Source organism: Protopterus annectens, chromosome 5.part0, assembly GCF_019279795.1.
Source record: "Protopterus annectens isolate FY-2018-M chromosome 5.part0, PAN1.0, whole genome shotgun sequence".
Lineage (NCBI taxonomy): Eukaryota > Metazoa > Chordata > Ceratodontiformes > Protopteridae > Protopterus > Protopterus annectens.
Window position 1 is genome coordinate 1,179,932,263 of NC_056735.1, and position 14,307 is coordinate 1,179,946,569.

The 14,307-nt window shown below is 37.7% G+C and overlaps 1 protein-coding gene across 18 annotated transcripts in view; it reads right to left on the reverse strand.

The window, feature by feature from the left end:
* KIF1A (kinesin family member 1A) overlaps window positions 1–14,307 on the reverse strand; it is a 2,189,582-nt gene that overhangs the window by 986,629 nt on the left and 1,188,646 nt on the right. For all 18 annotated transcript variants that reach the window (XM_044071047.1, XM_044071036.1, XM_044071035.1 and 15 more), the window contains one exon: window positions 4,932–5,015. In XM_044071047.1, coding sequence (XP_043926982.1) covers window positions 4,932–5,015 — 84 coding nt within the window. The remainder of the gene's footprint in view (window positions 1–4,931; window positions 5,016–14,307) is intronic.

Sequence of the window (14,307 nt, forward strand, 5' to 3'; positions counted from 1 at the left end):
CATATCATCACATATCTATCCTGTTTTTTTGTCACTTTACAAAAACCACAGCACTGTTTCAGTCTGAATACCTGCATTGTTGCTGTGAACTGTTAATAGACAGCACATTTAAGTGAGAAATCAGTACCCCTAAGTCAGTAGTGCAGCGAGGCCAGGGCAAGAGGGGCAACTGCTTTGGGTGCAAAGTGGTGGTGGTAGGGGGCATGATTAGTTAATGCAATACTGGCTTATTGCATTTGCAGTCAAAACTGAGTACTCTAGCATGCTGTATGTGTGGTCTAAACAGTAGCAAACTGCTTGCTGTATTGTAGCTGATTATTACAAACATACCAGACTCCATCTCCAGCATAAACATTTTGCCACAATCACTAAATGACCACTGCCCAGCACCTTTACAGTTGTCAGCTATCCTGTAAAAGTACCACCAATATTAAAAGCCTTGAGAAACCCAAGTAACACAAATACAGACAAACGCAGGACCTTTCTCACAACCCACAACTGGAACCATATACTTTCTTTATGTGACCCTACTTCATTTGCAAGACAAATCTTCCCACTTATTCACAGGCTTTATAAACCTGCCAAAATTGAATGGTTATTCACTGAAGTCAAAAATCTTTAACTCTAAGGGATAAAGTATGTAAAAAATGGAAACAGGCCCCCACAACTGACAACCACACCTCCTTTGTTGTATTACACAACATTGCCGTGAATTCCATCAGAAGGCATAAAAGAAATCCTCAAACAAAGAAACAAATTACCCTCTTATATTCCTCAAACACTTTTGAAAAGAGATTAACCTACTCACAGGAAGAAAACCTCCTCATGATACCCTGTCTAGAAAGACAATTCAATGTGGTACAGCAAAACTTTCACCAGATTTCTTAAAGAATTTAGCAATCTCCCATCAATAAACTCCACATCTCCCACAGATCATGCATTGCCCACCCCACCACCATTCACCTCCTTCTTCCACTTCAAATGCATGCGTCCCAAAGACGTATCTATTTCACTTGAAAATATTTCCACTGACATCCTCTTGGATCTGACAACATAAACCCCTGATCCATATATCACTGCATTTACTGATCAGGTACTCTCACACCAACATTAAATGCTAACTCTAGTCAGACTTACATGAGCTCCATCAATGGCATATAAACCATAAGCTACTTCTCAGTCCTACCAAGACCAAAACTATGTTTTTTAGAACTCCACAGAAAATTCACCAAGCAAATGATTGTAACTATCTTTGACCTACACAACCATTCCATAGAGACAAACTCCACCTTTAAATACCTAGGACTATGGCTTGATCAGTCACTAAACTTTCATTTCCACACAAAGGGAAAGCCAAAATAAACTCCCTCCTCTTCAGGACCAAAAAAAGATCTCCCTTTTCAATCCTAATCAGCCAGAGCAACCATTGGCAAAGAAGTTCTCCTTTTTCAACTTGAATATGGGCTTCCTATTTTTATTTCTGCCTCCAAGAGAAACACTGCCACACTCCAAACTATCTCTAACAGCATCTGACAGTTCATTAAAAAAACACCTCTCTGTGACCATCACTGTATCACCCTAGAAAAAGCCAAATGGCTAGCCATAAAACAAAGATCTAACCTATTTTTAGGATCCCAAATCTACAAACTACTCCAACTCCACACATTTACTCCCATACAACCTGTGGCACTACTTACAAGCCATAATAACTCTCGTTACCCCTAGAACAAACCCCACAGTACTGCACATACTTTCCCCTCTCAGGCACCTACTCTTTTCCAAGCTCTCCCCACCGACATTAAGGAAATCAACACTTATTCCCAATTCAGATTGGAACATAAAATGCACTTCTTTACCCACGTCAAATTCTCCTGCTTCAACACAGGGCATATCACCTGACCTCTCTTCTTTCCAAATCTCTTCTCCTCTCTCTAGATTCAGTGAAGGCTGACCCACATTAGAAACTAATGTATATACTGTACATTACAATCTGCTTGATTGTGCATTACACTGTGCTTGTTCACTGGAATGTATATACAGTTTTTTCTACGTAACTAATCTGAACTATTCTGTTATTGCTTACATTTATGTATTTTTTGGTTAATAAAATGTTTTGCATTTCACCTGGGTTGAGCCTGAAATTGGTCAATATTAATCAGTGATGTATCCTGGTTATAAATAAATAAACAGCACAAGTAAATAAGAAATTATTACCCTTGTGTCAGGCAGCACATGTAGGTAATAAATCAGTACCCCTAAGTCAGACAGCACATGTAGGTAATAAATCAGTACCCCTAAGTCAGACAGCACATGTAAGTGAGAAATCCGTACCCCCCCATGTCAGGCAGTAGATGTAAGTGAGAAATCAGTACTCCTATGTCAGGCGGTACATGTAAATGAGGAAATCAGTACCCCAGGACTTTCAATGCTGTTGATAAATCAGTACTCCTATGTCAGGTGGTACATGTAAATGAGGAAATCAGTACCCCAGGACTTTCAATGCTGTTGATAAATCAGTACTCCTATGTCAGTCGGTACATGTAAATGAGGAAATCAGTACCCCAGGACTTTCAATGCTGTTGATAAATCAGTACTCCTATGTCAGGCGGTACATGCAAATGAGGAAATCAGTACCCCAGGACTTTCAATGCTGTTGATAAATCAGTACTCCTATGTCAGGCGGTACATGTAAATGAGGAAATCAGTACCCCAGGACTTTCAATGCTGTTGATAAATCAGTACTCCTATGTCAGGCGGTACATGTAAATGAGGAAATCAGTACCCCAGGACTTTCAATGCTGTTGATAAATCAGTACTCCTATGTCAGGCGGTACATGTAAATGAGGAAATCAGTACCCCAGGACTTTCAATGCTGTTGATAAATCAGTACTCCTATGTCAGGCGGTACATGTAAATGAGGAAATCAGTACCCCAGGACTTTCAATGCTGTTGATGAACAGCTACTGAATAGGTACAGAACAGATTTCTCTCTTTGTGGATGACTTGTTTTATGATTAAACACAATTTAAACTGCAGTTCCCAGTGCAGGAAAAAAAATCCATAAATGGTAGCTGGAAAATCTCAATCAGCTCCTGAAGCACAAGTTCTGCCAAAAAATCAGCCAGAGGTTATACAGAGAATGATGTACGTCTCATCAGTCTTGCCTCCACTCACAACAGAAAATGACTCTATTTCGATGACACTATACTTGAATACTTATCAATTTCTCAGGCTAATTCCTACTGTGAAACTATTTCAATGCTGCTGAGACAATGATTGGTGTTAAAATGGAGTATATTTCCTCAAAGAGAATAGAAATATTTACTTTCCTGATAATGACCTTGCCACATTTCAACACTGCTATTCAAAATGCAGGATGGACCAACAGAGCTATTCTGCCCTTGTGGTGATGTTGACATGGCAGACTGACTCTGCTGCCATCAGTACTTACTAATGTTCATTCCAGTTTCAATGCTGGTCATTCTAATGCTGCTCAGAGGATACAATGCTGTAAGTGATGGATACTTCTCCATGTAACCTTCCATTCCTTTACAAAGATATCACAATAACACATATCATCCAACATTTAGCTTTTTCTCGCAGGACCTTTCTTTGCTAACCTCATCTAAAGCACATGTAGTAACATTATTACTTGCTTACTAAACAAGACATTCACACACACATAAATACAGGCTTTATCATGCAGGAGTGAATGGCGTTCTGCATTCTACATTACCAGCTCTTATGAAATCAAGGTTTCCTCCTTCCTTTACTGACACTCTTGATCTTGCTGCTTTGTTATCTACTATCTGTGCACTTAGAATGTCTTTATTTATTTACTTATTTATTTTTAATCTTTATTTGCTTTCTTGTTAAGAGATGAGATGAGATGCTGGGTAATTCAACGTTATGATCATTACTGTATTATTTGTAAGCTGTATTTGAATATTATATTCTTATCCTTTCATGCTGTTTTTATACACCGAAGTTCAATATGCTATGCTTATTTTTTATAGTGAGTTTTTAATTTTCTTTGTACATAGTTATTTTCTACATAAATTTAATTATGCACTGCACATCTATACAAGCTCAGGTTGTGACTTACTTAAAAGAGCCAGCTAACTAGCTCATGTACCCAGTAAACAAACTGAAAACTAACTAATTAACTAACTGAGTAGAACCACTAAAAAAAGATTTTTTGGGGGGTAAACCAGCAGCACTATCTAGTTAAGTGCTTATGGTGCTGAGTGCAATTTGGGACACAGAAACTGATAGATTAAAGCCCAGGATTCAGGATTTCAGGCTTGTTAGCACTTAAAAGCCAAAATCCTTTGCATTAAATCCCCACAAAGATTTTACTTTGATCAATCCATATTTATCTCTGTTCAAAAAGGAAAAAACAAGGATGAATTTCAGATTGTTCTGGGTCTGCATTAAACATAGGAATGTGTATTTACTAGTTTGACTTAGAAAGTCCACAGAATCCAGTTTTTAAGGGGTTACACAACCGCAGATAAGACAAATATACTCAATACTCTGCTTATTACTTCTTAATACTCAGCAGCACTGTATTACTAAAATTTGGAATAAGAACTTCAGAAATTCCAGATATGTCAAAATGTAAAGCTCAGCAATAAAGAAAAATCTGAAACAGGGTTAGTTTTCAAACTTTGTGGATATCAAAGCTGCCACAGTTATACAATCTTCAATATAATACATAAATATGATGTCCAAAAATGGGAAAAAAGGGGTAGAGGATGGGTGGATGGATGGATGTGTAAAGGTCTGTACAACTATATTCTTTTTTGTCTTGATAAATGTGTATCCCAAGTAAAATTGTGTAAAATGAACATGCAGTACTGTGTTACCTCACTTTGATAACAGATATTTAACAATAAAAGAAATTAGTCAGAAGGTGTGCAATTACTCACCTGATCTAAGAATAGTTGGCTCTGTCACCTTCTTGCCATTAACATACGTATCTGCTCCTTCACAGGGTTCCAGTTTCACAATTACTGTCATTCACACAAAATAAGAGAGCGAGAGAGAGAGACAGAAACTGTAAGATCATTTTTTTTCAATGACCTACCTTCTTGTTTCTAGTTATTTTTAACCCTTTCTTAGCAAACCACATAATTGAAATGCACATTATATTTCATGCATTCTATCTAATCCCAGGGCACTATGATTGCAACATTTTTCAGGGTTCATAAGGTCAGCATTGTGCAGATGAAATACTAAATGCAGACTCCAGGGTGCAGTGCGGTAGATTAAAACCTTTGTTACATGCTTACAACTCATATGGCTAGGTCAGTTTCAGTCTCAACATCAAAAGCATTTTAGGACCTGAACACAAGAAACAGGCAAATTAATATTTTATATATAGCTGGGATTGATAGTACTATCAAACACAATTTAATAGTAAGACTTCATTATTCTGAACATTAGTACAGTGAAATTCGATGCTCATGCACTATTTTCCCTACATTTTTAACACCATAGAATAAGTCCACCTAAAAAAAATCACAGAAGAAATTGCCCTATGCCATGCCAACAATTAGTAAGGATATCCAGAGCATTTGCTCAACATCAAAACAATATAACGGAGACCACTTACAATTTTAAATTAAGCTTAGTGATTACTTGTAGGATCTGCAAACTTAAAATATATTTCCTGTCGATTTTGCCATTCAAAAAGTGAAAATATATCAATAATTATTTCTTCCATTTGTTTTGATCAAAAAGCCCCCTCCCCCACTCCAATTGATTTTTCCTAAGATTTCTTACGACTTACTGGAAATCAGGGCTGTTATCCCTCTTGTGGTAGAAGATTTCAGTATCTTTAATTTGAACAAGGTTGTATACTGTATCAGGAAGGACAACAGAACTCACCTTACTAGCAACTCACCTATACTTGTACCTTGTCTTTCTATTAATGACTTACAACAGATGGCGTCCATATTTCATTTCATCTAGCATTTAAGTCGCATGTAGCCAAAGGTATTCAGTCATCGTTCAGGGACTATGCATAGAATAATTTAGTCACACCTAACATGAGAGGAATTCTAACTTACTCCTAATGCTTGATGACCATGGTACTGTGGTACAGAGCTGTAACTTGGGAGGTGCAATGAGGGCTGGCTGTTCTGGGCCCAAGTTGTGAAGGGGAACAATCAGAAGATGGCAATGGTGTGGGACTGCAGTACTGGCTTCATAAATGAATGCCAATACTGCTTTTGCTGTCACATCTGAAGCAATATGTGGGTATGGTGACTTAATTGTAGCCATCTGCTTGTTACATTCGTAGAAAAGCACCATGCTACAATTTCACAGGTGAAGACCTTTATGCATAGGGTGTTTGATGACCAAGCTACAGTTGTGGCTTTCAGACAGTTCTAATAGACAGGGACTTATTAGGAGTTGCAAAGCCTGGCACAATAGAACGTAGGGGGTTACTGCTCTTCATGTAAAGTCATTCCAACAGGAGCCTTTGCAGCCTGTCAGGCAGGACCAAATGGACACTGCTGAAGTCATCACTAATGAGACATATCCTTTCTGGAGGCATAAGGTATATAAGCATTGATCCTGTAAGTATGATATTCTTCATCTTTTTATATAAACTGATCAATATAATTTTTAAATTAAAAGTATTTTTTATGTTTTATGTCACATAATCTAGATTATAACATGTGCTATGTACTAGTAAATAATTCAAAAGACTCACTGTACAAATGAACAAAAAAATGTTTATTAACCAGTTAAGTGCACTGAACACATAGTCCCTTTCAGGGGCAATGTGGGAGCAATGAGTAGTTAAATGACCTGCTCAGTATATCTACAGATGGCCAAAATGAAATTCTGTAAGCATCAGCTGGCCAAAGCACAACACGTCATGGAACACACTGCCATCTGCTGTCATCCTTAAGACATTACTGCTGGCATGATTTCTAACACAGTGCCAGCAATCACTCCCTTCTTTGAGTTGGTTTATTTGTAGAGCTGGTATATACAATTTCAGGGTATGTAAGGGCTTCTTGTCCCTCACAATAGGGGAGTGCAAGGATGCTTACCACTTGCAAAAAATAAACACCTGCAGTTAACTTTTTCACCCTTCTATATTTCAGGCATTAGTTTTTAGCTTGCTTGATGTTCAGGATTTTGCTGTTTGATGTTACTTAGTGCAAGGTGGTGCTGATACTGTGGTGGTGGTGCTGCGGTAGCGTTGTCACCTCACAGTAAGACGTCCTGTTCGATTCTCAGCTAGAGCGTCTTCTGTGTGGAGACATGCGTGAATGGCCGTACCATCGTTGAAGGTTGTGAGTCAGGGCCGGCAACTCGGCACGTAAAAATCTACTGCCAATCATTAGCAGACCGGAGTTCTGCTGTGGTGACCCCTAACCGGGAAAAGCCGAAAGACACAACAACAATGTTACTTAGTGCAATCAGTTTGTATGGAGTCAACAAATAGAAGCAGTAAGACTCAGACCCAGGGGTATTGCATTGTCTAGGTCTATGAGCACCTTGTTTTAAACCTCTGTTTCACACTGCCACAAGCAGATACATGCTTGTTGTGCACATGTCAAATTATTTGAATTAAGTGATGCCAAATTCCTATATTAGACAAGATAACTAACTTCTTCCATGTTACCCTACAATGGTTCTGTCTTCAGTCAACTAAGTGAACAATAAGCCAACAAGCAAATAAGCAAACATACACATTAAATTGTATAGTTTTCTCATCTTCAGTGCTCATTTTTTAATTTATTAAAGTAATACAGTCTGAACATGTGACGTATGGTGAATATCACAAGTAGAAATGTTAAGTGCAGTTACTGATTTTTTTTAATTGGCTCCCATGTTTAGCCAAAAATATGGTTATAGTTTAGCAGTATTTTGGAACTGTGGGGGTAAAGATATTTGTCCTTAGTTCTAAGGTTGCATGATCTTGGAGTTTGTACATTTAGGGATACAGGATGTGGAGGTACATGCTGTTTTTCTACTTTTCATGAGGAACTTAACCTTGTGCATTGTTTTACTTAACATCTGTAATGTAAATCAATGCAAAGTTTGTAAGTTCATTATTCAGCAAAAAATCCTCGAAAATAAAATAATGTATATGAAAAAATTCATAAGATATTATAGGTAGTGTATTGGGAAAAACTGCTCCCCTTTTCAGTTTTTTTTCTAACAGTGATACTTCTTGTCTTAGTTGCTTTATATTTCAGAAATACTTTCTTTAGTCTCAAAAATCCTTAGAAAGACAGATGTAGTAAAAGTAGCACAATGTAGCAAAACAGAACAGAATTTATCATACAATGTTTCCAATAATAAAAGAAAAAAAATACCAGGCAAGCAGAAAAAACTTAGAGTGTATGTAGATACATATGAAGGAATTGTACAAAATCAGTAATTCATTGATGACCCATATGAAAAGGAATGAAATGACAGCTGGGGAACTTGAAGTAAAATTAAAAACATTTCCTAAATGGAAAACCCTGAGCCTAGATGCAGTGCCTAACGTCTGTATAAAGGTATTAACATATTTTCAGCTCAGAGTAAGAATTACTGACATGTGAGTCAAAAACAGATACCAACCTGGTTAACAACAAGACAAATGATATTCCTTAAGAGTGATCCTGTAAGCCATCTTAAGAACTACAGACAATAACCTGCCTTCCAGCAATTATATACTTGAGTTGATGCAGACAGAGTCTATAACCATCTAGAAAAAAACTTTAGCACTAGCACAAAAAGATAAAAGAAAGTCATATGGAACAAAGAATCACTTCTTGTTTAACAAAGCCATAACAGAGAGTTGTAAAATGGAGAAGAATCTAAATATGGCATGGATAGATTACAAAAAAGTGTATGAAAGCACTTCACATTCATGGATAACGGAAAGCTTACAGATGTATAAGATACACCCTACATTGATCAATTTACATTGCAGTGACTATAAAACAGTGGCAAACCACTATGCAGTTAAGCCATGACAAAGGGCAAATTATTATCCCAGGCAGAAGTGTGTCTGGTTCAATTAGTACCCTTGGCCAGTGCTATAAACCAGTGCCCCCCCCCTGCTCCCCCGGCTCTTTAAGTAAAGAGAAAAAAAAGAAATGGATGTCCCTTCTACTGGTACACCAAACAGGTAGGCTGATGCATGACACAAATTCTCCTTCCTCAAGCCCCAGCCATTCAAGTCCCATTTCTGTACCCTGTTCCCTGTCCCCAACCCTCCTTTAACAAATTTTAGTACAAAGAAAATCTTCTTTTAAACTGTAGCAAACAGTTGCTGCAGTTTAAACTTACCTGCATGGAGTACTTCAGCACTCATGTTTTAATGTAAAAAACACCTGTAAACTGTAGCAGGCTGCTTGCTACAAATGTAGCAAACATTTGCTACAGTTTATACCCTGCCTGCATGGAGTGCTATAGCACTCATGTTTTAGTTTAAAAAAAATATTTTAAACTGTAGCAAACTGCTTGTTACAAATGTAGAAAACAACTGCTATGATTTATACCTTGCCTGCACAAAGCACTATAGTGCTCAGCTTTTAGTTTTTTTTTTTTACATTTATACTGTGTCAAACTGTTACAATGTAGCAAGCAGTTACTACAGTTTAGACCAGATATGGAGTGCTATAGTGCTCACGTGTGACCTCAAATGCAATACTAGACATTAAAGAGTGATCAGGATCAGCTGATCAAGCCCTAAAACACTTTGAGCCCAGGGCTGTTGCCCCTCTTGCCCCATCCTAGCTACTCTACTTATCCCAGGGATGAAAATTCAAAGGAGGATATTCCAAGGTGATTCTTGTCACTGATGCTGTTTTGTCTTGTTCTTATCATGTTAAGCTGGTTACTAAAGATACTAGGCTATGGTCCAGGTTAACTCCTAAAAGCCAGCCTTGTTTAAAGACATTTCATCTACTTTTTGTGAATGACATAAAACTGTACAGTTCATCAGATGAGGAGCTGAAAGCAGAACTAAAAATGATTAAAACTTTCTCAGACACAAAAATGACATTTGGGCTTAATAAATGTGCAAAAGCAATATTTGAAAAAGGAAAGTTGTAACACCAATAAACCTGGAACAGTAATATGATAAAAAGGAACTTGAGCAGGAGAGCTGTATAAATATTTGGGAATAGATGAAAGGTCAGCAATAAAACATGAATGAATGAGAATAAAGCTCAGTAAGGAATACTTCAGAAGACTAAAGCTTGTTGTTGTGTCTTTCGGCTTTTCCTGGTAAGGGGTCGCCACAGTGGAACTCCGGTCCGCTAATGATTGGCAGTTGATTTTTATGAGCTGATTTGCCGGCCCTAACGCACAACCTTCAACGAAGGTACGCCCATTCACGCATGTCTCCACAGAAGACGATCTAGCTGAGAATCGAATGGGACAACGTCTTGCTGTGAGGCGACAACGCTACCGCAGCACCACCAAGCTAATACTGAAAAATGCTTTCACATCTAGAAATAAGATCCAAGCAATAAATCAACTTATTCTTCTTGTTCTAACTTACAGTTCATTTGTTCTTCCTGTTCTAACTTTCAGCTTCAGTGTAATTTACTGATCCCAAAAGGTATTGAATCAATTGGACATGAAAACAAAAACAAAAAAATAAATTCATGCTTTTCAAATGATATATAAAAAAACAGTGCATACTAAGATTATATCCTTTGGTCTGCTGGTGGTATGGGCCTCCTCAAAACTGGCTACATATATAGATCTGCAGTCATGGGACTGCATACACATCTGCTGACCTCATCAGATCCACATGTAGTGGAAGCCTTAAAGCATGAAGAGAAAAGTCTAAGTTGACATATTTGTTAAGTTTATTAGAAGCATTTCAGAATAAAGCAGAAATGGAAATCAAACTAGAAGCAGACAAAAATCAGACAGCATTTGAAAGTGAAAAAAGAAAAGAAAGAATATAAAGGAAATGGCCTGAAGAGAAGGAAAGAAAATTGGAATGTCCACAAATATAGTGACAAGTACAGAAACTTCTGGAAAAACTTAATTTTGACCAAGATTTGACATAGGAATGGTTAAGGAGAGGAGAAGTAAAAGATGAAAGGCTAATAAATGGGGGTCTGAGATAGGGGGCTGCATACAGGTTGATTTACAAAGTCCATTGAAAAAGTAGGAGAAAAACACAAATGTAGGTTCTGTAAAACAGAAGTGGAAATAGTTGTACTTCTTGCTGCTGGGGGTGATGCACTCTTGGCTGAGCGTCTGTGTACTATAAGGCAGAATAAATGACAAGACTGTTGCACTGGGGATTGTCAGACACTACAATATAGAAGCCACCAAGAAGCTTTTGAAATATGAGCCATAAACGAATGATGAAGTTTATATCACATGATATCACCCATTACCAACAGTTCAAACAATAGATGCACAAAGACAAAGAAACAAAAGTGGCATTGATCATTGAAAATGATACACCAAGTAATAACAGTGTCTTGGGACACAAAGTCTTCAAATACTAAGATCTGCAAGCAGAAATGAGAGCTATGCAAAAGAAAGGTACTCCAACAGTTCCAGGAGTGGTCAAAGCAACTAGACTAATAAGACAGAATGTACAAGTCATACTTAAATATGTTACCAATATGTTTAACCCTGCATGAACTGTAGAAGAGGAAGTTCTGGGCACATTGCATGTGATGAGAAGATAACATCAAACATTAAAGCAATACTGATTTCATGAACTTTAATTACTCCCTGACTTAGGAATGGAGTCTGTTCCTATCAAGGTTTGCAAAACTCTAAGTATTTGGAGAAATTAAACTGACAGAACCCTGTTTATCCAAAACCCATTCATCTAGGTCAGCAGAGTAGCTACAGTAGTGCAATATCCTATTATGTTATTCTAGTCTGTACAGCTTTTAGGTAACATAGGTTCATAGATACACACCAAGCTATTCATCCATCAGGATCTTTATAAGCCTAGTTATACATTCCCATGAAGTTTTTAGCCCTTATATTTTAAGTAAGAACAGCTCATATGTGTGCAGAACATTTACATGCTGCCTGCTATCCACGAGGGACAAGAGTGCTAAAATCAGAGTTGAATTTATGGTTTCCTATCCATTCATCCAAATTATATTTCATTAGTGTAACAGAAATGCTTTGTTTTGTATAAACAAGAGAATTCAAAGAAAGTATACTGTTTGTGATATATATCTGTCTCTCCAACATGTTCTATTTACGTTACAAAAAAGATTTTGATCTCTTGAGTGGTTGTTTCTGCCCCCATTAGACTTGGAAATGAAGAACAAGTCTGATACATAGGGCATGTTAAGGGTCTGTATGCAAGGCAGAAATCACCCCTCAGTAGTCTGTATGACACAGAGAAGAAATACAAGGCTTTGGTACTGTTTATATAGTTTTTATGACTTAGTCCCTTGATTTTCTTATTTTTCATTGCAGGCAATCAATTTGTATCAGGCATTTAGACAGATACATAATGAAAGGGACATAATACTCAATCATTGGCATGAAGAATGCAGTGAAACAATTACATCCCTGTCCTGGACACCATACTTTCATAACAGCTGTGCTTACAGTAGTCGATAGGTGGTGATCAAAGGACCGTACATTGTCTATATTGGTTCCCAGGTCCTTAGCTACTGGATCAGTTTTCAGTGGTGTGTTGGCAATGTGAAAGTAACAAGGAACATCTTGTTTGCTGAGGGATACTACTATACATTCTTTGGCATTAAGTTTTTTTTTCCAAGGTGTCATGATGTGAGGTATTGCCAGCTATGCCAGGAAAAGTAGGGTATTGGATGTGTAACATACGCCAGCATAGCTAGCTGGAGTTGTATAAAGAATGATATGTCATTTGTATATCTAACTGATTTGCACAGATGCTTGTGCTGAAAATGTATTTGTAAAGCTGCTTGTGTTAAAAATGTAACAACAGTAGGTCCTGCTGGACAGAAAAAAAAATACACATGCATGTCAGACTGTACTGTAACTGTTAAAATTAATATATTGTAACAGAAGATACTGGAACAGAATAGGTTAATTTCAGTCCAGCTAACTTTGAAAAATAGTTTGAAATTAAATTACCTGGTTTGGGCCATAAAGATTGTCCCCAGGATTTAATAAAATCAATGTAGGCACAGTGTGGAGCCTATGTGGAATGTATTTATGTACACAACCACGGGCCATCCTTGGGAGGTGCATCATGCATATTAATGATGGTGCACTGCCAAGGGAGAGCACAGGAACAGGGATATTGAATCTGTGTAGGGAGAAGTGTAGAGGCTACCTGTAGTTGTGCGTGCCTGGTCAGATGTTATGTACAGGGTGAGGCTCCCTGCAATTCTCCCGGCTACTGCTGAAATGCTGAGAATTGTTTTAAATGTGTAATATTTTATTCTTATGAATTTCTTTCTTCTTTGTATGTTTGCACAGAGCACAGCAATGCCAAGCTGTGCTCACATATAGACAGCTGACACCTGCTACTCATCTAAAAATAGAAACCGGATGTAATTAATTATCATAATTACATATTTTTTAATTGCTGTTTGCAAGGCATGACAAGGAGTGCTGCAGAGCCGAGCAGTGCTTATGCATACATACCCGACACCTGCCAGACATCTAAAAATAGAAACCGGATGTAATTAATTATTTCTCAGTCTGTTTAAGCATGTTTGCACAGCGCAGCATGGTGCTCAGCAATGCTAACAGGTAGCCCAGTAGTATACATGAAGGTATACTAGTTTTCATAATGTTCAAATTGCTAAATTGGTAGAGTTGCAGCCTAATGCTTAGTAGGTCCTGGGCTAGAGTCCGTAGCAGTCATAAGATGTCTGTAATGTAATTTAGTATATATGTTTAATTTTAAAAACAAATTTCTGAACTATGGCATTGCTGTGCTGTGTTGAGTACTACTTAAACATGCTAATGGCTGCTACTGTTTGTTAGTGCTAAGCTTCATTAAAACCTTGGCTGTGTGAGTTTTCTCACTGCTTAGCTCTGTTTAGTTGGTTTGCATGCTGCTAAGTGATGCAGCATTTTTTTGAATGTTGCTCAATGATGCGTAAGGGCAGGAAACAGCCTATATTACCAGTGCTAGTGGTATCCCCCCGCACTGGTGAGTAGTGTCATCACCATTATGATGACCTGAAGAGGAGAAAGAAGGGAACCTTGGACATCTGGGCCCAAGAGGCAAGAGCTGGGCATGCTTCCCAAATATGTTATGTTTTCCATTGTTTTACCAAACTGCAAGCTGGATGTCTGCTGAAAAATTATATGACGTCTTCCGGTTTGTTTCTTGCTGTTCATTTC